The 25,560-nt window shown below is 45.8% G+C and overlaps 1 protein-coding gene across 1 annotated transcript in view; it reads left to right on the top strand.

Annotated features, from left to right (window-relative positions):
• ALOX5 (arachidonate 5-lipoxygenase) overlaps positions 1-25,560 on the top strand; it is an 859,090-nt gene that overhangs the window by 280,715 nt on the left and 552,815 nt on the right. Inside the window, exons 3-4 of the mRNA XM_069240432.1 lie at positions 9,050-9,131; positions 24,500-24,622. Of these exons, the coding sequence (XP_069096533.1) occupies positions 9,050-9,131; positions 24,500-24,622 (205 nt within the window). The remainder of the gene's footprint in view (positions 1-9,049; positions 9,132-24,499; positions 24,623-25,560) is intronic.

The raw sequence follows: 25,560 nt of genomic DNA, 5'->3' as shown, positions 1-25,560 counted from the left end.
CCAGCGCATTGACCTCACATCCCATTGTCACACTTCACAGGTCAGGCAGCCGCCATTTCGAGGGTCCACATGGCTCAATTTCAACTGCGTCACACAGGCCTAGGCCTTGCATAGCCACTCAGACACGCCATTCACTGCATAGAGAATCTTTTACTGTGCAAGCTGTGAGTACGTACCTGTGGGTTGCTTGACTCTGTGCTCCATGTTGTCCTTCCTAGGCACCGTCCGCTGGGTTTGGCGAGGAGACGGATGAATCCTCGCGTGTACCGACCGCTGGTGGACCTGTTGACAATGGAAGAACGCCACATTATCCTGACCTACCGGCTTGACCGTGCCACTATACATGAACTGTGTGCCCAGCTGGAGCCCGACCTGATGTCCCCCATCCGCCAACCCACAGGGATTCCCCCTCTGGTGCAGGTCCTGTCAGTACTCCATTTCCTGGCAAGTGGGTCATTTCAGACAACAGTGGGAATTGCTTCTGGGATGTCTCATCCCATGTTTTCGAAGGTGTTATCCAGAGTGTTGTCTGCCCTGATGAAATACGTGAGGAGCTACATCATTTTCCCTGAGGTGGGCGAATTGGCTACAGTGAAGGGTGATTTCTACGCCCTTGGACATATTCCCAACGTCATTGGTGCCATTGATGGGACCCATGTGGCTTTGGTTCCCCCAAGAGACAGGGAGCAGGTGTACAGGAACAGAAAAAGTTACCATTCCATGAACATCCAGGTGGTGTGTTTGGCTGACCAGTACATCTCACATGTAAATGCCAAATTCCCAGGGTCAGTGCATGACGCCTACATCCTGAGGAATAGCAGCATCCCTTACGTGATGGAACAGCTAGAGAGACACCGTGTATGGCTATTGGGGGACTCTGGGTACCCCAACCTGTCGTGGCTACTGACCCCAGTAAGGAATCCCCGGACCAGGGCAGAGGAACGGTACAATGAGGCCCATGGGCGTACTAGGAGGGTGATCGAACGCACCTTTGGCCTCCTAAAGGCCAGGTTTCGGTGCCTGCATATGACAGGTGGATCCCTAATGTACTCACCTAAGAAGGTGTGTCACATCATCGTGGCCTGCTGCATGCTTCACAACCTGGCTTTGCGCCGCCAGGTGCCTTTCCTGCAGGAGGATGGTCGAGACGGTGGTGTTGTGGCAGCTGTGGAACCTGTGGAGAGTGACGAGGAGGAAGACGACGGGGCTGAAACAGACAACAGGGACAGAATCATTGAACAGTACTTCCAATAGGACACAGGTAACAATTCAAACATAATTTAGTAAATGTGAACTACTCTCCTGCATCTCTGCTGCCTGTCTATTTGCCCCAGTGTATGATGACTGAGTTGTGGCTTTTCCCTCCCTATTTCAGATCTGGGGTCCCCACTACGAGTCCTGTGCTTCGTTTCCCCATGGACTACAGCTTTGTGGCAGCTGTTTGTTGACTTCACTATGTACAAGGACATATTTGCACTGTCATGTCAATTACAATATTTTGAAATCACAGCCAGACTCCAGATAGTTTTGTGCAAAATAGGTGTTTATTTCAGTGCTCAAAATGGGATGGGTGGTTTCAAGTGGGTGGGGGCTATGGTGAAGGAATGTCCATGGCAGAGTCCAGAGTAACAGTCACACAGGTGCATTGTCCATAGGCCTGTGGAGAGATGGAGCATGGGCAGTTCAAGGATGGACAGGGTGACAATGTGGGACAGTGGGATGACATCAGGTGGTATCCTTTGCTGGCGGGGGTCTTGACATCCTACTCTGTCTTCTTGCGAGATCTCAGGGCCCTCTTGCGGGGTGGTTCTTCTCCTGCAGGAGGTGGGGGTCTGGTGGGCTGCTGTTGTGCGGGGGCCTCCTGTCCACTAGCGCCGGCAGAGGTGGTTGGCTGTTCTTGGTCCAGGCTAGTGGCAGGGGCCCTTTGTTGTTGTTGAGTGTCCGTCCTGGTGTTGATGAGGTCCTGCAGCAGCCCTACCATGGTAACCAGGGTGGAGGTGAGGGCTCTGATGTCCTCCCTGTACCCCCGATAGTGTTCCTCCTGCAGTACCTGGATCTCCTGGAACCGGGCCAGTACCGTCGCCATCGTCTCCTGGGAGCGGTTGTATGCTCCCATGATGGTGGTGAGGGCCTCGTGGAGAGTGGGTTCCCTGGGCCCGTCCCCCCCCTGTCGCACAGCTGCCCTCCGAGTTGCCCTGTTTCCCTGGGCCTCTGCCCCCTGGTCGGTGTGCCCACTACCACTGCCCCCAGGTCCCTGTTGTTGTTGGGGTGGTGGGTTATCCTGGGTGCCCTGTAGTGGTAGACACACCGCAGATTGACGCGCCCTGGAGACAGAGGCATGGGCCCGCTGGGTGGGAGCTGTGCTGGTGTTCCCAGAGGGGTTTGGGTCTGTAGTGGCCTGTGCCTGTGTGAGGGGAACCGACTGTCCAGAGGTCCCCGATGGTCCGGGCTGGTCATCGGTGTCCAGGTCGACAGAGCTGCTGTCATCGCTGACGGCCTCTTGGGTGGGGGGTGTGGAGAATTCTGGGCCCTCCGTGGCGGTGTGTTGACGGTCGGGTCCTGCAGGGGTATAGAGGTATGGTTATAGTTTCAATGTGTGGCATATGGGTGTATCTGTGGGTTCCCGTGTCCCCAAGTGCTGGCATTCGTGTGTGGGGGCTTTGGTGAGGGTGGCTTGTGGGGGGGATGTGTATATGCATTGGGCATGCTTTGGTGATGGGTGTCCATGCTTAGTGGACGCATGCAGGCCTAGGTTTTGGGATGTGTGGGTTGTGATGGTGAGACATTGGCAGGGAATAGGTGTGCTGGGGGTGGGGGTGAGGATGGTGGTGGGGGTGAGGATGGTGGTGGGGGTGAGGGTGGGGGTGAGGATGGGGGTGGGGGTGAGGGAGGGGTTCGAGGATGGGGGTGAGGGTTGGGGTATGATTTGGCATGCAGGTGGGGGGGAAGCAGTAGTGAAGCTTCAACTTACCAGTGTCCATTCCTCCGCCGACTCCTGCGAGGCCATCAGGATGCAGGATGTTCAAGACTTCCTCCTCCCATGTTGTAAATTGTGGGGGTTGAGGTGGGGGTCCTCCGCCAGTCTTCTGCACGGCGATGTTGTGCCTGGATACCATGGAACGCACCTTCCCCCGTAGGTCGTTCCATCGCTTCCTGATGTCTTCCCGATTTCTGGGGTGCTGTCCCACAGCGTTGACCCTGTCGACAATCCTCTGCCATAGCTCCGTCCTCCGGGCAATGCTGGTGTATTGGACCTGTGTGCCGAAGAGCTGGGGCTCTACCCAAACGATTTCCTCCACCATGACCCTGAGTTCTTCGTCTGAGAAGCGGGGGTGTCTTTGGGGTGCCATGGAGTGGTGTGTATGATGTGTGGGGTGGAGTATGTGTAGTTAAGTGTGTTGAGTGTGGTGGTGTGTGTTATTTAGTGTGAGGATATTGTGTGGGTGATGGTGTAGTGTGCCTCTGTGTGATGGTATTCTGTGATCGCTGATGTGTCTCTCAGTGCTTCTTTCTGAATTTTTTGTCGTAGGGGTTTGTGGGTGATGTGGGTGTGTGTTTTATATTGTATTGTGTGTGTGGGAGTGGTGTGTGTATGTGTATCAGGTGTGTGGAATTCAAATCGGCCAATGTGGCTGAGTTTTGTTCGTTTGTGTGTATTCTGACCGCGGCGGTGTGTCCCGCCAATGGAAAACCGCGTTTGAAAGACCGCCGCGTGGATTCGTGGGTCGTAATGGCATGGGCGTATTTCTGTTGGCGTGACGGTGGAGGTTTGGTCACCTCCACTTTTCCGCCGACCGCTGGTCTGGCGGTCTGTTGTGGCTGTCGGATTTTCGGAGGTTTGGCTGCTGCGGGTCAGAATGAGCGTGGCGGGTTACCGCGACCGCGGCGGAATTATGGAGGATTTCTGACCGGCGGTAGGCGCCTTTTACCGCCGAGGTCAGAATGACCACCATAGTGTTTACACGAGGGGTGATTTTTTTTACCTGCAAGAATTGTATTCTACTGCACTGTGGACTCTGCGTCTTGAGCCTCTAGGTTTTCCTGTAGCGCGTTTACCGCCAGCTGTACTTCGGCGTCATATCTTGTATAAAAAGCAGATATCTGAAAAAAATAAACAACGTAACAAATAAGACACCTTTGTTGAGGCTGGCAAGTTGACATAGATCTATGTAATATAAAGCTTTAAATAATTGTATCATGCTGAAAGGTCGCCGTTTTCTCGGGGTCCACATTAACTCTGGGAGCTCCTGTGTACGGAAGAGGCAACAATTACATGGATTTAGATCATAACTTGTTTTGCGCAGCATTTTATAAACACCTGCCAACCACTCATTTTAAATTAGGTACTAATCACTAGAATTATACTGCTAAAGCCATAACACAACAAACTGGAAAAGCAACCATTCCAGGAGACTTCACATTTAAGTAGAGCAGATGAAATACAAACCTAAAGGACTCTAATTACCCTGGAGTATTTACACTATTTGTTGCTGAACTACAATCAAGTATTTTACATCAGAGCTAGACATTTGAACACACAAACCTCATGAAGTCTCTTCCACCAGCTGTTTCAAATTAAAATCCTGTCTAGACCCTGCACCATACTTTTCTGCTTAATAGATTCACTGTGCTCAATACAGACATATTAACAAATCCTATCAAATATAACAAAGGATAAAAATAATGGTTACTCAAATAATTAAGTGATGAATCTCTACTCCCCTAATAAATGCATTCCTTATTAAATAGCAGGGTACACATGATTTCAGCGTGATATGCTGAGGCATTTGATGAATTTCACTTGGAATGTTTACATACACATTTGAGAAATAAAATAATTTACGCATTCTCTCTCAAGATATTATCTGCCTGAGTACCCCTTTTATAACCTTTGTCTAATACAATCGCAGGTCATTTCACCTCACATCCACAATTCCTGAGATTATCATACACTAAGAGCAATGTTCAGAAAGTGTGATAAACAAAACCTCTTGTTCCACATTTCTCAAGCACTTAGCATTGTTTATAAAAAAAAAAACACAAGATGGCGCTGCTGTACAATGTAAGGTATAAGATACTCATTATATTACAGAATTTATATGGCTCCACAGCTTTCATAGCATGATTTTACTTTGTGTAAAAGTATCACTCATAGTCGTTCCAATGTCACAAATAATTAGACTAATTATGAAAAATACAGCACAATAATTTGAAGGCCTTGCAGTTGTCTCTATATATATTTGGATATCTACACACACACACAAAACCAGGACCGGATCCCCTAATGGGATCCAGTCCTGGTTCCTCTCTCTCCCATATGCTCCCCAGTGCCGGGTAGAACTGTAGGGAGGAGGGGTCTGTGCCTGGAGGGTGGGAAGTGGGGCTTGGGCTGAGCTTTGAGCTCAGCTCCTCGGCTCACATGTAGTGCACAGTGTATCGCACCAGCTGAGCATGTCTGAGCCCGTCGTCTAGAGCCCCAACTTGTTAATGGCTGATCACTGCCTCAGGCCAGGTGATACAAAGGACCACTGCCACACCACAGCTGAAGCTCCGGGACCCTTAGTGGGTGCAGCAAAATGTGCGTTTTGAGAACTCCCACTAGGGGGAATATCACCGCCACCTACAGGAGTGTGGCCCCTGTCCCTATGCCAATACCCCTCGGGCCGTTAGGTTTCAGAACCACGTTCCAGGAGGAGGAAAGTGGCCTGATTTGTATCACCCAAGGGGCATCGGCGTAAGGACTGTTGCCACACTCCTGGAAGTGGCGGGGGAACTCCTGTATTCAGGCCCCCCTACTTGGAGGAAAGATCACTGCCACAGAGCCGGGGTGATATAAAGGACCACTGCAATTAAAGCTTGGGACCACCTAGAGCCCTGCAGCCCCTGCCCCTGAGGTCGGTAGGGTTTGGGGAGGACCACGCTCACCCCTCTGGGAGCGCTGTCCTGATCACTACCAACCTCAGGGGCAGGGCTCTAGGGGTCGGGACAGCGCTCCCGGAGGGGTCAGTACAGTCCTCCCCAAATCCTACTTACCTCAGGGGTAGAAGCTTCAGGGTTCAGTACAGTGCTCCTGGAGGAGGAGCGTATTGCCACGAGGACATCGAGGGTGGCTGGTACAGCAGCCCCGCAGCTGTACCAGCCACCCTCTTAATAGAACCCATACTTGAGGGAAAAGGTCACAACTGCGGCCAAATGGTGTTACGGTGGCCCTCACCGCCCCTACATATCGGCCCCTCATGTTGGTAGGAGTCAAACAGCACACCCTTAAGGAGGAGTGCACCTCGAACCCTACCGGCATGAGGGACATCTGTGATGGTGGGGATCGGGCCATGATGCACAAGTCAGAGCGCCTGGCCATAGCGGATGTTGTGGCGGGCTGCCTAGCTGTTTCTTTTGCCCACCGCTGAGACCCTTGAAGGACCCTAAGAAGCAACAGCATCAAAGTATGAGGTTAGGGGGAGTGGGGGTTGTGATGGGGAGAGCTATGAGGTGGTGTGTGCCAGGCTTACCTTGTGCACTTTGGCCTCAAGAAATGTAGCTTGTGTGCCTGTTTTTTTTTTAAAGTGTCATAAGTATGACATTGCACCTGTGTTATCGCAATGCATTTTAATTAACCATCATCATCTTAGGGGTTTTTATAATTATTTTTTTTTAATTTATGTTGTGTTATGTTATTTCTGTGTGGTCTGTAATCGTGTACTGGTGAGCGCTGTCATTCTGTGAACTCACCTGTACTATAATTTTAGTCCTTCTATATATGCCACATGACCCATGTTTTTACCATTTAAATTACTTTTCAACTCTACAGATATGACCCCTTTGCCATCCTCCACCGCCCTTATCAAATTAAACATTGGATTGCACAAAACATAAACACATGTCTTAGAAAATATTGATCAAAGTACAAAGCACACACATTACGCTCTGAGTGACAGGGAAAAGGCTGTAAACAGTGGTAGGGTGAAACTAAATTATAAATATACATGCAGGTCATAGTTATTTACCTTAAGTAAGATCTGGTTTGCATCACAGGTTTCCGCTCTGCCCTTCATATTTTCTCCTTGATGGTCTGGCTAGCCCTGCTTTCCGCAAATTTCAAATATGTAGTTCAAAAAAGAGTCCTTTGAATGTGGTTGTGTGTATGATTCCAGTGGGGCTTTTATACTTGCTACAGCGTGCTAATTATGCACAGGCTTTGTGGAGGGGTGTGCTCAGAAATACATTATGCTTTAGGGTTACATTTTCATAACATATGGATGCTTCAACCAGTTAGTATGTCACCTGGAGAGCTGTCACTTTATACTTTGACATGTGCTAATCAGGTATGAGGCCTGTGACCTAAAAAAAAATAGAGGTTGAAAGTTCACTTTTCGATGTAAGTAGTAACAAGCAGTCCAGATAAGATAATAGGGGTGGTGGGTGGCAACTCCTTTAGAAAATACGTATCAGTATGAAGCCCCCCCTCATTAGTGGTTAGGCCTCACTTATCTGACCCTTCTACACAGTTGGCCTCCTTAAGACAACTATAACTTGTGGTTTTAAATGCCCTACTATATGGCCCTATAACACCCTCCTTGACCCTTTCTGTACACGTGGTGCTTTGAAGATTACTTTTTTTTAAAAAGAGTCACATTTGAACAGCCCCTCTGGGTTAAGCAACTCTGGGGAGTGGGGCTGTGTATTTCCACTATGAGGAGGCACACAACCGACACAAGGCCGTAATGGCCTTAACATGTCTAGACTTGTCCTCTTAGGTGCAGAAACATGGTGCACACCTGGAGGGCTACCATTTTACACAGCCCATAGACCTAGACAGTATTGGACGAACCCTGGCATGTGACTAACACGTCATCACATGATGTTGCTACCCACATGACCCACCTATATCTACCTCAGTTCCTGGGCAGGTTCTTAGGTGACCGGGAGTCCCAGTAACAGATGTGGCATCACTTCTGGGGCGGGACAACTGTAGCTTTTGAGTTTGATGAGGAAAGGTATCCCCTTATTCTACTAAAGTGAAATATAACAATTGCCTTGGATCACACAATTTAGTCAAGTGGGAGGTTGGGATTGATCCCAAGTGCAATTTAACCACTAGTTGTACATGTTTTGCTTCCTTGTGCCAATCTTACACCTACCCCCAACACCCGACCGCCACACTGCTGGCGTCAGTGCGGCCCTCGATCACCCAGAGACTGAAGTTTTTGGCCCCTTGGAAAATGTTTGTGATTACCCATGTTATAGACTGAAGTGTGGGATAGGTAACATGCCCTGCAGCATGAACCACTAGGCTGCCAAAGCATCTCATAGGTCCACAGTGTTAACAAAATAGTTGTTGTATAGTGTTTACACACAGGCTTCTATGACAGTAGGAAACGTTTATAAGCTACGAGATCGCTGTATAGGGAGCTCAAACTGCATGTCTGGTCTCAGGTACTTTTGAGGTGAGCTGGCTTTGTTGTAGGATGTTACTCACCTTAATCCTAGCAGGCACGTGGATTTAGCTGCTGACAAAGGGAGGCCGCCCAAAGCCCTCCCTGATGTGCCCATGGGCGGCACGTTCAGTGAAGGAATAATGCTCTTGTCAACTAGGAGCACGGCAGGAGTAAATAAAGTAACAAAAACGTGTTATAATTAATTTTCTCATAATGTAGTAAATTAAATTGAAATCCGGAAATGCATATTTTGCCACTGTAGCTAACATCCTTTTAGCTCACACACAATGTACTTCGCTGAATTGGCTCTTCCGAGCAAACTTAATCAATTCCATAATTTGCCCACCAAGGCAGTTGTGGCAAGTTCTACCAGAAATATCGATGCATTGACTAAAACTATGAAAAAAATTAGAAAGATCGAAATTTCCTTAGTTTTGTTGGTTATATATGGTTATCATGCGGCATTTTCATGCAGCATTGTAGTACGTTCACGAGATAATTTGCATCATGGGATCAATCGCTCTCACATCACAAGACCAATTCTACGCAGTATTTATTAGCACAGCATCAAAGTACGTACCCTAAAATCTCATGTTCATCTTTGTTTTTCGCAGCAAAGTTGGCTCGAGATGACAGAATTCCGATTCTTAAGCAGCATCGCCGTAAAGAACTCGAGGAACGTCAAAAAAAATACAGGTAGGCTCAGCAAAAGTAATCAAATGTGTGTTAATACAGGGTGTTTTGTATAGTTGGTCTAATTCATTGTAACATTTAAATAGCGCATTTTATTTTTTACTGACGTTTGTGACGCATTTGCACGATGCTTTATAAAAAAATGGAATCTACCTTTAAAGATTCTGCCTGTTAAGTTATGTTTAAGCATTTTTATTTCCCTACACTGCATTTCAGCTCCTAAATACACACGGGCGATTATTTGTTCTTAATAATAATAGAAATATAGAAAATTCGAAATATTCATTAGGCTTCCATGATGTATATGTATGTCCATAGACAACGAAAGGGAATAAAGCAAACCATATACGTTCAACGCATATAAATAACAAAGAAAATACCATGGTGTTCTGGTTGATTGTTTCATAGCATGTTTCATAGTGCCCTCTCTCTATCTCTTTGTATATATGGTCATACAATTGTGTCGCTTCCTAAGCTTTGTCTTTACAACTGTTTATCTTGGATTCGAGATAACTTCGATGAGTTGTTTGGCGCCTCACTCGCCTCGTCTTTTGGTGGAAAGGCAGGGTATTTTGGGTGGGGGCAGCTTTGACCCAAACCTCTCTCTGCACATGATAGGAGTCCACATCCACGTGACAGCTATTTAGGCACATGCCAGGGAGTGGCGGGTATATTCTGTGGAGTGCTGTGGGTATTAATTATATCTGCTGTAAAAAAAATGTATTGATTATAATCAAAACGTACATTCCTAGGTACCTCTGAGGGATATCCCATTATTCTATCCAAGTTAACTGTGTCTACCAGCGATTCTTGTCTGTGCTGAATGTAGCTACTTTGACATGAAACATCATGGTATATATTTGTGTGATGCTTTGCGACCTGTTCCCATAGTTGGGTTCCCTTAAAGGGCAGGGATTGGTGTGTCTGCCGATTTAACGTCACTATGGGTTATGTAGCTGTGATTGGTCCTGGCCGACTTGCACATACATGACCCACTCACCTCATATTACCATGATTTTTAATGCTACTCTATGCTTTCCTGTATCAAGTCATTCTAAACTCTAAAGATACGTGGATGAATAAGTCAATCAGTTTGTCGCCTACTTGAGCGATCTTGCTCAGCAGTGACTGGTCATATCAGGTAGTATTCAGAGTGTTTGCTTGCTGGGTAGTGTAAACTTGGCTGGGTGCCAGGTTTAGAACGGCCGGGGCTCGGAGTGGGAAGAGAAAACGCGTGCACACCGTACTGGGTGTAATAGGGGACTGCGTCAGCGCAGACCCTGATTTATTTTTACAGCTCGGTTCCGCGTTCCGTCCGGACACGCGGAACCAGATACAAATTATTATAGAGGCCGGGTGGCTCTCTACATCCCTCCCATGTTTTACTTCACACAGAAGAAGATAAACACCCTTCAACAAAAGAAACACAAACATATATATATATAAGCATGAAAAAGTCAAAACCTCGATGAGATGACTTGCATCGCCTAGAAACAAAGTCTCTTCTGACAACAACAACGACCAAGGCCTGTCACATCTCACTAGGTACTTAGAGAATATACGAAGTCCCGGAGCTGACTGTTCGGGGCTGGGTTAGGGCGTAGATCATATCGCCCGCCCCTAGGGGAAGGTCCCTCAGAATCGTTGGATTCACCTGGATGTGATTGGACACTTGGCGTCGCCCCCGGAATATCTCCATTCCTGGCTTCCTCGACAGTAGACTCTACCGCGGTGTCTTCGACCTCCTCCTCCTGGCTTACTACGGGGACACCAGCCCTCTTGAAATGGGACACGTTCCTGGTGACCCTCTGACTGCCTCGAGCTGCCGTCACCATGGTGCCTCTCACACTGACAACCCGCCAGGGTTCAGGTTCAAACGGGGTCTGGTATTTTCCTCCTGGCCGGCGATTCTTCACTACCACCTCGTCCCCCTTTTGAAAACCTCGATATCTGCTTCGCTGTCGTTCGGTGGCTTTCCGATTCGTGGATTCTCTACGTTGTTGTGCGGCCTCAACATCAAGCTCGGGTGCGACCCACTGGGGACCCGATGGAATGTAATCCCGGGGAGGGACCTTGAACATCAGTGTGGCCGGGGCACACCCTGTAGTGCTATGAGGAGTCTGACGATAAGCACTCAAGAACTCTTGTAGACATTTCTCGCTGTCCTCTCCTTGTTCCACTCCTATTCTGAGGGCTCGGTTCAGAGTTCTCATGAATCTTTCGACGTCTCCATTGGCCTGCGGCCAATATGGCATGACCCTGCGATGACGTATGGCCAAGCCCTCTAGGTAAGACCGGAATTCCTGTCCATGGAACGGCGGCCCGTTGTCTGTTCTGACTTCATCGGGAAAGCCAAACATGGCAAAAGTCTTCTGCAGTACCGGTCTCACATTTTCAAACGCTGTGGAGGACACAACATCCACAACTGGGAACTTAGTGTACGAGTCCATGATGACGACCGTCAGTCGCCCATCCGGGAAGCTCCCAAAATCCATACTCACTTTTGCCCACGGTTTCACACTCGCTGGCTCTGTGACCACGGGGCAACAGGGTGGCTCTCCTGATGTGATGATACAGGAATGGCACTTCCCCACCAGTTCGTCTACCTGGCTGTCCATTCCAGGGAACCATACCTTTGCCCTCAACCTTGCTTTGGTCTTAGCAGCGCCTTGATGGCCCTGATGTGCTAGCTCCACTACTCTGGCCCACAGACTCTGGGGCACCACAATTCTCCTTCCTCTCAGAACCAGTCCTTGCCCATCCGTGGATAGCACTCTCCACATTCCTTGCATCACGGCTTTACACTCCTGATTTGCTGCTTTGGTTCTTTCCAGAAACAGCTTCCACCTCTTGTGCTGAAGCGCTTCTTTAACCTGGTTGAGGGTGGCATCCTCCTTGGAGGCGTCCACAAGATTTGCAATATTCAGGGCTTTAGGGCACGCCGACTGTACCACCATGTTAACAAATATCTCTGTGCTCTCCTCATCATTTTCCTGAGAGTCACTGGATTGATCTGTGGAGGGGTGACGAGACAGATAGTCTGCAGGGTTATTCACTCCTGGTCGGTAGACAACGGTGAATCGATATGGTTGCAATAGGACGGTCCACCGTTCTATCCGTGGGGGTGCCAGACGAGGACAGCCGGCAAACAACGTGACGAGAGGCTTGTGATCCGTCACCACCCGGAATTCTCGGCCATACAGGTATAAGTGGAAGTGTTTGCACGCCCACCGAATCGCCAGGGCCTCCCGTTCTATTTGAGCGTAGCGTGTTTCCACCAATGACAGTGTTCTACTGGCATAAGCAACCGGAACCCACTCCTGCGGATTCTGCTCCTGCAGAAGGACGGCCCCTAGCCCTACTGGACTCGCATCCACCACGACCTCCGTTCGCCGATGAGGGTTAAAATATGCCATTGTTGACTTGTCCAGTAACGCTGCCTTGATGTCGGCAAACGCCTTGTCTGCCTCTGGGCCCCATGCCCACCGGTGTCCAGTCTTGGTGAGTTGCCTGAGGGGTTCAGCCATGGTCGCAAGATGCGGGATGAACCTACCACAGTATGTGGCCATGCCCAGGAAGCTTCTCACCTCCGTGGTGTTTTTGGGGATCGGCGCCTGTCGGATAGCGTCAGCTTTCCGAGGGTCAACTTGTAGACCATTCTTTGAGAAGATGTATCCAAAAAATTCTACTGACGTCTGATAGAACGCACATTTCTTTTTGTGGAGTGTCAGGCCTGACTCTGATAGCCTTTGCAATGTAGCTCTTAGGTGTCGGTGATGCTCTTCTCGGGTTTTAGAGTAAATGAGGATGTCATCACTCAAGTTGATCACCCCTTGCAGTCCTGAGAGCGTCTCTCTTATCGCGTTTTGAAACACTTCGGCGGCCGAGGATACCCCGAAGCTCAGTCTCTTGTACCGCCTCAGTCCCACGTGCGTTGAAAACATAGTGATATTCCTACTATCAGGCTCTAGTTCCAGCTGATGATACCCCGCATTGAGGTCCAACTTCGAGAACCACTGTGCGCCGTTTAGGTCTGCTATGATATCATCCATTGTAGGGGTTATATGCCGCTCTCTTTTGATAGCTTTGTTGGGCAGGCGCATGTCGACACACAGACGAATGGCACCAGGCTGCTTGGGTTTTGGTGCTACTACCAATGGCGACACCCACGGTGTGGGCCCTTCTACCTTCTCGATCACTCCTTGATCCTCCAGTAGTTGTAGTTCCCTTTCCACGGCGGGCGTAGGTGAAATGGAACCCGTCGATGCCTGAGGGCAACGGGTGTCACCCTGTGGTCTATGTGCAGCTTGATACTCTTGTCTTTAAGCCGCCCTAGCCCTTCAAAGAGCTGCGGGAACTCATTGACCAGACATTCGGCATGAGAGTCATAAATCTGCCGGGCAAAAAATACTAGCTCTAGCTCCTCCGCGGTATGGCACCCTAGTAGCGTGCCTCGGTCTCCGGCCACCACGTAGAATTTTGCCCGTGCCGCCACTTGTTCGCTGGACACGGACACCTCCACCGTGCCCCTCAGAGGAAGCGGTTCTCTGCCCCCATAGCTGTAGATCCTGGTGGTAGTTGGAGAGAGTACTGGTGCGGGAGTCAGCTGTCTGAACAGAGTCTCATCCATCACGTTTACTGACGCTCCGGTATCTATGAGGACTGTCGCGGACTTGCCATTGATGCGGACCTTGCTCATGGGGGGTGGACGCTTCTTTTGTAGTCTCTCACCAGCGAATGAGATGACAAAGATATCTTCATCTTCATCCTCTTCGAATATGGGAGTTTTCTGAGCCGTCATCTCGCTAGGAATGTCAGCTTCAGCCGTCACACTTCTGACCCTGGTATCTCTCCTTCTTTGGTACCCCTGCCAACCTTTGCCAGATCTGCAGACTCTGGCAAAATGGTTATCTTTGCCACACTTATCACATTGCTTTCCTTTTGCTGGGCACACCATGGGTGGTTTGTGATCGTTTCCACAGCTTCGGCAGGCTCGGGCACCTTGTCCCCCAACGCTCACCCTCCTTCCCGATGTCTGGCGTGTTTGGATAGCCTCCACGTGTTCTTCCTTCACCTGAACCGGGTGAGCCGTCGATGCAGCTGCCAGGGATTGTCCTCGAACAGCTGCCATGGCATCTGCCCTTACCGTTGACAACTCATGTGAGCGGGCCAGCACTAAGATGTCATCAAGGGGCATACCCTGCTGGCGTAGGATGAGTTTCCTCAACGTATTTGAACGACATCCTTGAATGATCTGCACCCTAATCTCTTCCTGTTGATCGAGGCCTACGCATGAGCTTGCTAGTTTCCTTAATCGGGCATAAAACATATCCATTGACTCAACATCAGTTTGTTGAGCTTGCCGAAGTTTGAAGCGCTCAAAGTCTGAATTTAGTTGTGGGTCAAAGTGCTTGTTCAGAGCTTCGACCGCTGCATTGAAGTCCGACTTATCACCAGTGCCAGGGAGTGCATCAAACAATTCTTGCAGCTCATCCCCTTTAACAGCATGAGAGACCTGCGCACAGCCCCGTCTGTCTCCCTTGTGGCGCAGAAATAATTCTCCAATCGATTTAGCCATAGGCGCCATCTTGGCGAGGCGGTGGCGGGGTCGACTAGTTGGCTAAACGGTGGTAGTGGGGTTACAGCCGAGTGGGCCCTGGGGCTTGCACGTGCACCTGGGGGTTTTCTTGTGCTGGGGCACTCATGGTGTGTCTACTAGTATCACCTCTCCTTCTTTTTTTTTTCTTCTGTCTTCACAGGGGCTGCCTTAATTGTTAATATTCGCTATGTGTTTTTTTTTTTCTCTCTGCTGGTGACTTATAATATTGAGGTCCCTTACTTTCTGTATTTTTTTTTTTTTTCCACAGGGCCTTCTGCCCTATTTATATCTGGCTTTCTGTCTCCTTTCTTTTTTTCAGTTCCTGTCTGGGGAGGGGGCACAGCCTGGGCGGGGTCTCTGTGCCCAGGATCACACCTCCCTCTCCTGGTGCTACCGGCTAGGGCGCTCGCGGTGGCTGTTCCCCTCTTTTATTCTTTTTTTTTTTCTTCTAGCTGCACGTGCAGCTTGCTGAAGCTCTGCACGCCTCCGGGCGGCAGCACCACTCTAGGGCTCTGTTTCTGTGTGGGACGCTGAGTGTCCCTCACTGCACAAGGGTGGGGTGCGCCTCCCGGGTTGGAGCGCCTCGCGCCACTTGCCCTTTCCTCTTCTTACCGTCGGTGTCCCCGCCGGGCACGGGACCTCAGCCCGTCTCTGCTGGGCTCTGTCGGGCTCCTGCGGTCGATGCGGGGATTCCGTATCCCGCCTCGTCGCCAATGTAAACTTGGCTGGGTGCCAGGTTTAGAACGGCCGGGGCTCGGAGTGGGAAGAGAAAACGCGTGCACACCGTACTGGGTGTAATAGGGGACTGCGTCAGCGCAGACCCTGATTTATTTTTACAGCTCGCTTCCGCGTTCCGTCCGGACACGCGGAACCAGATACAAATTATTATAGAGGCCGGGTGGCTCTCTACAGGTAGTACCCCCAAAAGGCATTTCTCTCTGGCATGAATTGCAGTGCCTGCTGAATTAACAGGGTTTTAGCTGTTTTACTGTCGAGGCAGCCTTGTTATTCACTGGTGTTGCGTTGTTAGGTAATAACCTTCAAAATCAGGAGCTTACAGTCACCCTTACACATTGGTAGCATTAACTTTGAGATGGCTACTCTTTCCCAGCCATTGCCAGAGATGAATCATGTTATCAGGGTATTTAAGTCCTGAAAATTGTTTGGAAAGTTTAACTGGAATGTTAGCAAAGATAGCAAAAATAAAAAAATAAACGAGGTAGAGCTACTATTTTTTTTTTATGATGGTTATGCAACTCGTTACTGAGAGTGAAAGGTGCTGGCAAAATAATGTTGAGCTGTAGATCGCGCATACCGCTCTTGTCAAGATTGCCTGCTTTTGTATCTAATATTGCTCGGTATATTAGAATGTGCAAGTATTTAAAGGTATCAAGGGCTAATTGAATCTATGTACCCTGTTGAATCAGGTGAGAATTCTGCAGTCCCACTTTCAGTGGGAAAGAAATACAACGTATTCCAATTCGCTTTTTAGGCCTGATACTGTGCCAAAATCTTCACCAGAAGAGATAACACAAGGAAGCGGCCTAGTGGGTCATCTCGATGCACTCCTATGCCATCTCCATACAGAGAGATATCATGCTTTGTGCTATGAACGGTGACCCCTTTGTGGCGTGGGCTTCTATGGATTTGTAATGGCACAGGCTCCATCGCTAATGCAAACAAAAACGTTTAGTTAGGAGGGTCTGTTTCATACCTCACTGCGCCTTGGCACGGCTCATTCTAACCCTTGCAGTGAGGTTCATGTACAGCAGCTTTATTGTGGGCGGAAAATTAATGTATCTCAGGCTGGTACAGATGTATTTCTTGGTATCAAATGCCTTTGTAGTATCCACCCAGGCTACAGACGGTGAAGGTGTACCTTCCAGAAGACCACCTGTAATGTGAAATTGGATAAAGTACTTGAATTGGCTATAGATTCATTTTGGTGTGTAGAAATGACAGAAGCCTTGATGCGAGGATTTTGCCCACGACTTTACAGTCCTTATTCATAATGGATGATACAAAGTTCTGTCCACTGGGTCCCTATCTGGTTTCAGTAATACCAAAGTACGTGTTTCTGTCAGGGTTGGGCATGGATCACCCATTTCACAGAAATCATCACTTCAAAAGCCCTGGTGGCAAAATGTCCTCATCATCACTGTAGAATTCCGCTGGCAGTTCACCTGTGCTTGCTGTTTTGTTCATGTTCAAGATTTGGAGTTTGGTAGATGGGGTTACTCCGTCCCAAACGTGACGGATATCCCGTCCCCTGTATTATAATTCCATTATTTCCTTCTGGAAATCGTAATGTGGCAGACAGGATATCCGTCACGTTTGTGACCAAATAACCCGCCTGCCAAACTCTAAATCAGGCCCTTAATCTCGGATATCATGAGCCCCCTCCCCGCACGGCCCCCACCCCCCTGGCTTTTTAAGACAGCTAGAGGGAGACAATAGATGTTTTATCTGATGTGGATGGGCTAAATTATAAGTGTGCAGCGTAATCAGCAGATATTTTAATGTTATCTTGCCCATGTTTAATATTGCCTTCTTTGTTTTTTAGTCGACTGATGTCATTACGCTTCCAGGGTTAATAGAAGGGCATAGCATACTACCTAATTTGTTCCCTTCCACTTGTGTTTTGGCTCACATTTGTAGACGTAGTGAAACCTATTTGTAAGGGATGTTTGTTTCTCTTTTTATCTCTCCAAATGCACTTTGCAGGTAAGATCTTCCGCCATTATTTTCTCTAGTACGCTCATGTCACCCTCTACATTTGCTGTTTAGTTGTACAACTAGAAAGGTGCCACTTTATGCACGTACTCCTAACCACAACTTTGAAGACTTCCACTCAGACCTGTGGACCCAACAATCACATAGAAAGGGCTTGAAATCACCTCACAGATTGTGATTGAGACTACTGGGTCATGGGGGTCCTGTGACATTATTCCTGAGAAGGTTATGTATGTGGGCTTCGTGCCCCAGCTCACTGAGCACAATAATATAGAATGGTGTATGTACTGTACTCACATATTCTGTATTTACTTTCATACCAGTCATATGGAATGAGGTGAGAAACATGTCCAGTCGTTTGTGCAAATTATGGACCACTGTGTAGCAAGAGAGTTCCCTACTGGGCAAGTGCATGTCTCTCCATACCTCCCTCAGTTGCGAGTGTTTGCTCCCAAAATGTTTTGGAACAAGCTCTTCCTGGTAATGGTGGATATGGCCTGCCCTGGTCAAGATCCGCTATGTAATTGAAGCCCCCTACCCCTTTCAATTTAGCATCTTCTTCTAGTGATAAATGGCTCACAACCTTGTGAAAAACTGGACAGGGAGTACATTTCAGTACTATTGGCTCCTCATCCAACTTGCCTTTGATCATCAAGTATCTGTCCTCGGAGTCCATTGTTCAGTGGCACACATAAGGGGCACTCCAAGTCCAAAGTGATTCCTTTTCATTTGCAGAATGTTTTGTGTTTCACATCTGGCCTTGGCATTTTTTCAAACGTCTAAACCCTCAGTGGCTGTAATAAGAGTTGCTTGCAAGAAATCTCTGTGCCTTCCCTGAATTTCATATAAGTGAGTATCTTATGGTGCCTGAGAGGGCAGACCATCACTCTGACATTACAGTTCATCAGTGTATATGTGCCCTCAGCCATCCCTGCGTTTATGGTACTGCTTGTCTTGCACAGTGTAGGTGGGCAGCAATTCGGCCCACAGGGCAACACAAACTGTCTGAACATCAGCTATATAACCCAACTTTTTCTTGTCCACTTAAACGATTTAACATTACAACATACCTTCCCAGGATTGGGGATTGTGTTGCACCACCCAGCATTCCCCAATTTGTTTTTGTCAATAAACTTGAACTCTGCATGCATGAGGTTTGCAGCAACCATTGATATGTCAGTAGTCATACTAGAGTTCAGATCGAGTCAAGGTGGAGTGACTTTTTCCACCAAATGCACTCCATCTCAATAGACGCATTTCCATAATATGAATTAGATAGGTGTTCATACCGTGCCATTATCATCTACGATCCACTGCAACCTAGCACATGGTGTGGGGTGGAGCGGGCAAGGAGCGCAAACATCCTCTCAGTAACCTCCTCATTAGTCGCATATTAGATTATTTCTTTGACTGTCATCAATGTGATTGTGTGGCCCTCCAGTGTTTTCAAATGAATGACTGAATACACTTTGACGATTAATAAAAAATATGTTAATTTCATCAACATATTATCACCATGCTAAAATCATAGAACCAATATCATGCTCCCCGTGCTCCATACAAGAAATATGAAAAGTGTTACTCAAAGATAATGCATTATCAAAGTAGCATAACTTTGTTCTATTTAAAATACTAATACATCATTGCTTCCTAATTTAAATTAATCTATAGGAACAGCAGAGTATGAGGGTTAGAAGCTTACTTGCATACAGACAGAAACTGCAGCTTTCCACGCTCTTATTCGTTCTATTTATTTGTATATTGCCACCAGTACTTCTATTTGCGGACCATAGTTATTTTTAATAATTTAAGAACAATCTGAACCAGCTATATAAGTTTGTAACAATAAAGAGCGATCTAAACATTGTACTAACATGCATGCTTCCGTTTGGAAAATATTTCAAAAGAAGTCTTCTATAATTTTATTTGTAATTATTTTTTTTATTTTCAATGTGGATTGAAGCACTTTTTCTTTTCAAATTATTTTAGGTCCATTGTCTTTAATTCTGTTTTCATAGCCTGATGCCATGGGCCAAGAGCACAGTTTTTTGTATTTCAGGCCACAATACAGTTTTCACTTCACCTAAAGAAGCCACACTTGTTCGGTCCAAATATCTCAGTAGACCAGAAAATCAAGATCAGAATATTAATGGTAGGAATTGCTTGCATGGCCGGCATAGAAAGGGTAAATAGTTTCCTAAGCAGTTGAAATTATGTTAAGTGATTTCAGGTCTTAAACCTGCAATGGTAAGCTTCTAAACCATATTTTGGTTTAAGTAAAACGTTCAACTAAATATCCAGAAATGGTATCAGTGCTGATCTGGATAGATTTTTCCAAATGTTTGATCAAGGCACACATTAGTGAGGTGGCTTTTGCCTTAACTGCTGCTAAATTGGCCTGAGGATTTGCCATTTCCTGAAATGTTGCTCCTGAATTTTTGCAGCTGGCTACACTATAGTTATAGACGACAGTTGGATCCCAGCTGCTTTTCTTTTTAAAGTGCTTCCCAATCATCATAACAAATGTCATAGCTTTCACCTTTAGATGGCTTTATCTATGCTTATCTAGTCCTAATATTGTATGTTGAAGACCATATCTTATTCTGTCAAGTATTAATGTATCATCTCTATATTGCAGGACAAGATTTGGAATTCTGCCCAGTTTTGTGTGACATACTCTGTTTTCTGTTGTTGCCTGACCTAGGTTAGACGCATTAATTTAAAAAAGTGGCTCAGGTTATTAACAATATAATAGGTAAGCAGTGATAAAAATGAGGTTATGCTTGATTAAGCTGAAAATCCTTCACCAGGTGTACTGCAATAGGAGTACGTTTTACAGAATTGGACAGCGTGCAATCCCTAATTGCTTGAAGTGCGAAACAGAGGTAATGCAAAGGTAATGGTATTGGGTGTGGCAAAACGTGAATTAGAATTGAACTGGGGATCCATGAGGGTGCTCATGAAGTTGAAATGGGAAACTGGTATGGACTTACACATGGGGCGAAGAGAGTGACATATAAGGGAAGGGTCTGTTCCAGACAATTAGACAAGATATAGGGTGGTTGGAGGGACTCCTTTGGGTTTTGTAAAAACATTGCAACCCCAGATGTCTGTGGAACTGAGATTGGAGGGGAGCACGTGGTATAGACAGAGGGAAGGACTGAGGAGGTATAGACAGAGGGAATTTGAACTCCTGACCATGTGCAAGAATTATGAGATTGTTACACATACTATTGATTTTATGTGTCCCATGATATTTGAACCATCTATTACTTACCTGTGGTGTTTATTATAAATGAAGAAAATATTTTGGGTCCTGCGTTATGATAATATTACTGTAATAAGAGGAAAATCCATTAAAAATATAAAAAAATAAAAAATGAATATATATATATATTTATATATATGCCTTTCTCAATGCCAGTTACATATAGTAAGAAACAATTTCCATATTAAATCACTCTCAGCAGCATGCTCCACGCTCTTATTGGATGATATAATGAAAACATCAAGAACGGACTGCTGGATGTCTGTAAATCACTCAGCCAGTATGCCGCCATGTTCATGTTTAAACAATATTCCTTACTTTAGTCACAGTCATGGTGCTGAAATGTATCTCTTGGTTGAGTTTCCACGTAACTGTGAATTTGCTGCTCTGAGGGTACATCCTATCTAAAGAATGTTGGCTTCTGGTACCAGGCTCGTCTCAACCTTGCTTATTGCTTTTTTGCACAATCATGCTGTGACCTCTTAATAATACAGTTAACCTTTCAGCACCATGATTGCACCAAGTTACACCACTAGTGTTCTGGAAAACTAACTAACCTACACATTTTCCTACCTATCCCTAACTGAATATAGGTGCCAGCCTGGTGTCTACGAACTACTGTAAGTTCACTCAAGTATCAGAACAGTAGATTGATACTTAATCTGATGTTTTCTAGCAATGTCACATAACTAGCATGAGCTATTAGAGCTGTAAGGCATCTGCTCAAATCATTAGATGACTCTGACATGACATTGTCCAGATTTACTAAGGCTAGGCTAGTATAAGTAGCTTCTGTAAAATACATTGATTTTACTAATCTTTACCCAGCTTTGGCTATTTCCTTCCCAAATATTAGTATATCGCCAGAATTTCCATCTATCTCATGCCTTGCAGGAAAGATCTCATTCTAATCATTCCTTTCCTTATCAGTAAATTTTGCATTTCCCACCAGCTTTTCATGTTTACATCGCAACACTCTACGTTTTTGTAGCTCTCTCGTTGCCTGTATGATTCTTTGCTGTATGTGGTGATTTTCCCAGTAGCCTTGTCTGTTATTTTATTTCAGCTGAAAACCACCCTTTGTGTCTATTCGTGATCTTGTATTTTGGATCCGTCATTGAAAGCTTGAGTAATATTGAGGCAGAAATGTAATTCCAAAACTCTGTTTTATTTGAATCTTCATGTGTCAACGGAATGTCTTGTAATTTAACAGCTCGTCTTATATTTCCATTTAACTAAATGGCTGTCGGAAATTACCCCCACCCCATTTGTTTTTAGCTACTGCTGACCAGTCGTATTGACTTGGGTGTCTGCTCGTAATGGTTGCTTGTTCTAGAGTCTATTATAAAATTCTCAAAACATGAGCGGATAGGAAGGGATGCTCATTTATAATCCAGGACTGTGAGTTATCTTGTTGACACTTGTATTAGTGTCTGCACTTGCAGATGTAAATTGGCCATTTAGCATCACAATCCCAAACTGTTTAGTACATTTATCAATTTCCTCTATATCATTTCCTTTTCAATTAATTCAAGTTGTACGTATCTTGGTCCTGGGACTAATCATCATCAGTGCTACAGTGCATTAGGCTCAGATTAAAATCCCCTACTATGATAAAACCAGCTTTACAATACCATAACTTTAATACTTTCAGGCTGTCAGCCAGCATTTTGATTACACATCTCTGTTTACTGATTATTGGGTGTAAATAGACATTAACTATCAGCATGGCTCCCTGCTGAGCATCACTTAAGAACAAAAATCAATCTAGATTGTACATCAATCAAATAAGTGCCAACTTCAAATTTCTAGATACAAATGTGGCTGAACGACCTTCAGACCTACCTTTGCTTGACATTTTTAGAGCCTGGCTGGAGGAGACCTCCGGGCCCTGAAGAGTCTGTATATCCAAATTCCAGGATTCTTTAATGTGTAATATGTCCAATATGGTAAACACATGCTACTACCTCCCTGTTGTGAAGTAATCTGTCCCAGACTTCAGTATTTCAAGAACAGACTAGGCTAAAGGATAGCCAATATAGCTTTGTTTTAAGGAGTTAGCCAGAGTATTATCATTAGGGTCTATATGTCAACATTTTAAAAATAGAGAGTAACCAAGGTGTAGGTAAGGGTAAGAAGCCCCAATCATTGCTATACAATCAATCAGTTATTTTTTTTAAATAACAAATTCATTTATAATATTAAATGAATGGTGTAGTAACAGCCACAGTCCGGCAAGCAATATTTGTCTTCGAATATGCTTGACTGTCACTTGTATTAAAAAATCAAAACTGTTCATTGTTAGAGTCACAGACAAGACTCATCCAAGACGGATCTTTTCAATAATATGTCCACACCTTTTAATCATTACCAAAAAGACCTTAAGTGTGCTTGTTTTGCTTGCCTTATCGATTCTGTCATTTGGAACATAAGCAAAGCATTAGACACATCGTACTTCTAAATCAATGTTTGACCAACCACTCTTTCTGGCACGACCCATTCTGCGTCACTTTCAAATACTGGTTTTAAGCAGAAGCCTGCAACTGTTTTTTAAGAGTCTATTAAGATTATGTAGGCTTTACACAGAGGCTTCTTAAACCTAACTCTAATCTCATCCTCTTAATACTTTCTGACATTGGTATATTTAAGTCTTGTTTTCAAACAACGACTTTTACTTTTTTAAATGAGGAATCCGTTCTAAAATTGGTATTACATTACCATAAATACACTTTTTTTGTTGATATGCTTTACTTAGTGGCTCCACTCAGTATCCACGATAAACATGATTGCTTTATAAATACATTACACACTGGGATTGCCACATTGTTAGCCAAAGCACCTTTTTAAATGTACTTTACTTGTCCCCTTAGTACTTTTCTTTGCACCTCTTGGCTAAATACTTTTTATTCCCAGTTGTATTTGGTTTACTGCTTGATTTCTACTGGTAAGTGGTCTGTTACTTCTGACAAATTGGGTATGAGGAGTCAATGGGAGACGGAGGCGTTTGAGAGGGTGGAGTTTGTTGAAAGGGCTTGCAGCCTGTCACAGTAGAGGCTGCTGTGACGTTTACATCTCCCTGTGTCAAATACCTTTTGAACACCTATGATTTCTACAAGAACAAATGTAATTTCGATTTCTAATGGTAACTGTGCTTTTGGTATGTCCGTCAAGTTTCTCTGAGCACATCAGTGTTCAAAGGTAAAAGGAAGAAAAGTGAGGCAGAAGGGGGGCAAGATGGTGAAGTTCAAGGAAGCTCTGACATTTACAATACCACCCGCCTATTGTCAAACAACAACTCAACTACTGCTTGGTCCCACAATGAATAAAAAGCAATACATCAGCAGCATTGACAGTCCTGACCTTTAATAGCCCCCTTCTTATGGGCGAGCGCAAAGCGCTCCGTCCCATTCTGTAATCTCGCTTTGGGCTTCCAACCATGCCCATGTCACTTCAGTCACTTTCATTGGTTCGTGGGCTTGCCTTTCAAAATCTGCTTGCTTTCATTTGTGAAAGGCATGCATACGCCATGCCTTTTTCGGTGTTTAGCCCACCTACACAGCACCGGTAAACTACCAAAAACATACAAGGCCCAATGTTTTCAGCATGGTGTCCGGACTGCTTTATCTGTTTATTTTCCATGCGTCGCGATCACGCTGCATTTTACATAGTGTGATCGCGCTGTGTTTTTTTTTCTTTACAACTCTAATAGCTCTAACTCGAGCAAATGCGAGACACGTTGCATTGAAAATGCTTCTTTTAATTGTTTTACAGATGGAAGGAATGGCATCCTGGCTTTCCCCTCAGCATTGATGCTCATTGTCATAGTGATTTGCCACGCGACATACAGTTCGACAGCGAAAAAGGCGTTGACTTCATTCTGAATTACTCAAAAGCGTAAGAATTTTATTTTGAACTAAACATACTGCTACTACTTTATATTTTCTTACCACTTTGAAAAATTTGTAGGCCAGGGTTTTTAATGTCATATAATTGTTTTGAGAAATGGTGAAGGTTTTCAACATCTTGCATAAAGGGCAACTAAATTGATGGTGGATAGATGGATATCCAAGGGCACAGTTTTCTTATGTTATAGAAGCATTTTACTAACATTTTGCAGGTTAACAACAAACCTTTTGCCTTGTACATAAAAGGGATCATTATAAATCACATCATCAGTGTAATATGAAGTTAGAACGAATCCCACAAAACAACCACCCCACTTAAACAGAGGGTGCTATAAATGTAAGCTAGTTCGGCAATCTGTGATAGTCCCACAACTTTTCCATACTTTATCTTATTTGTAGGAGCATCCCCTGGCCTTGTAGATTGTTTCTTTCATTGTGCCACACCAATCCACCCCTTTATTCCACATCTCTATCAAAGGTGCCACAGGGGAGGTCCAATTGCGTGCAATGTTGCGTTTAGCCACCAAGGTCCTGGCCTCCTAGGGCCACCTAGCCTATCTAGGATCCCAAGCAGAACAATTTTCGGATCAACATCAATAGTTATACCTACCACCGCTAATAAAACGGTTAAAACAGTAGACCAGAATCTCTGTATCACAGTGCATTGCCACACAACATGAAAGAAACCCCCTGTTGGGTACTCACACCTACGACAGGCTCTGGAGTCCGTCAGCCCCGCCTTCCACAAGCGAAGAGGGGTCATGTCGGCTTGGTGGAAGTATTTTATTTGAATGAAGCAGAGTCTGGCTGTAATAACTAAAGTGCTATGAGCCATGCAGGCATCATACCAGTCCGCCTCGTCTATGGATCCCACCCAACCTTCCCACCGTTCCTTCAGCGGGAGCAATGAGGTTGACAAATGTATCA

Source organism: Pleurodeles waltl, chromosome 6 (assembly GCF_031143425.1).
Source record: "Pleurodeles waltl isolate 20211129_DDA chromosome 6, aPleWal1.hap1.20221129, whole genome shotgun sequence".
Classification (NCBI taxonomy): domain Eukaryota; kingdom Metazoa; phylum Chordata; class Amphibia; order Caudata; family Salamandridae; genus Pleurodeles; species Pleurodeles waltl.
The sequence above is the reverse complement of the archived record's forward strand: the minus strand, read 5'-3'. Positions and strand labels throughout refer to the sequence as shown.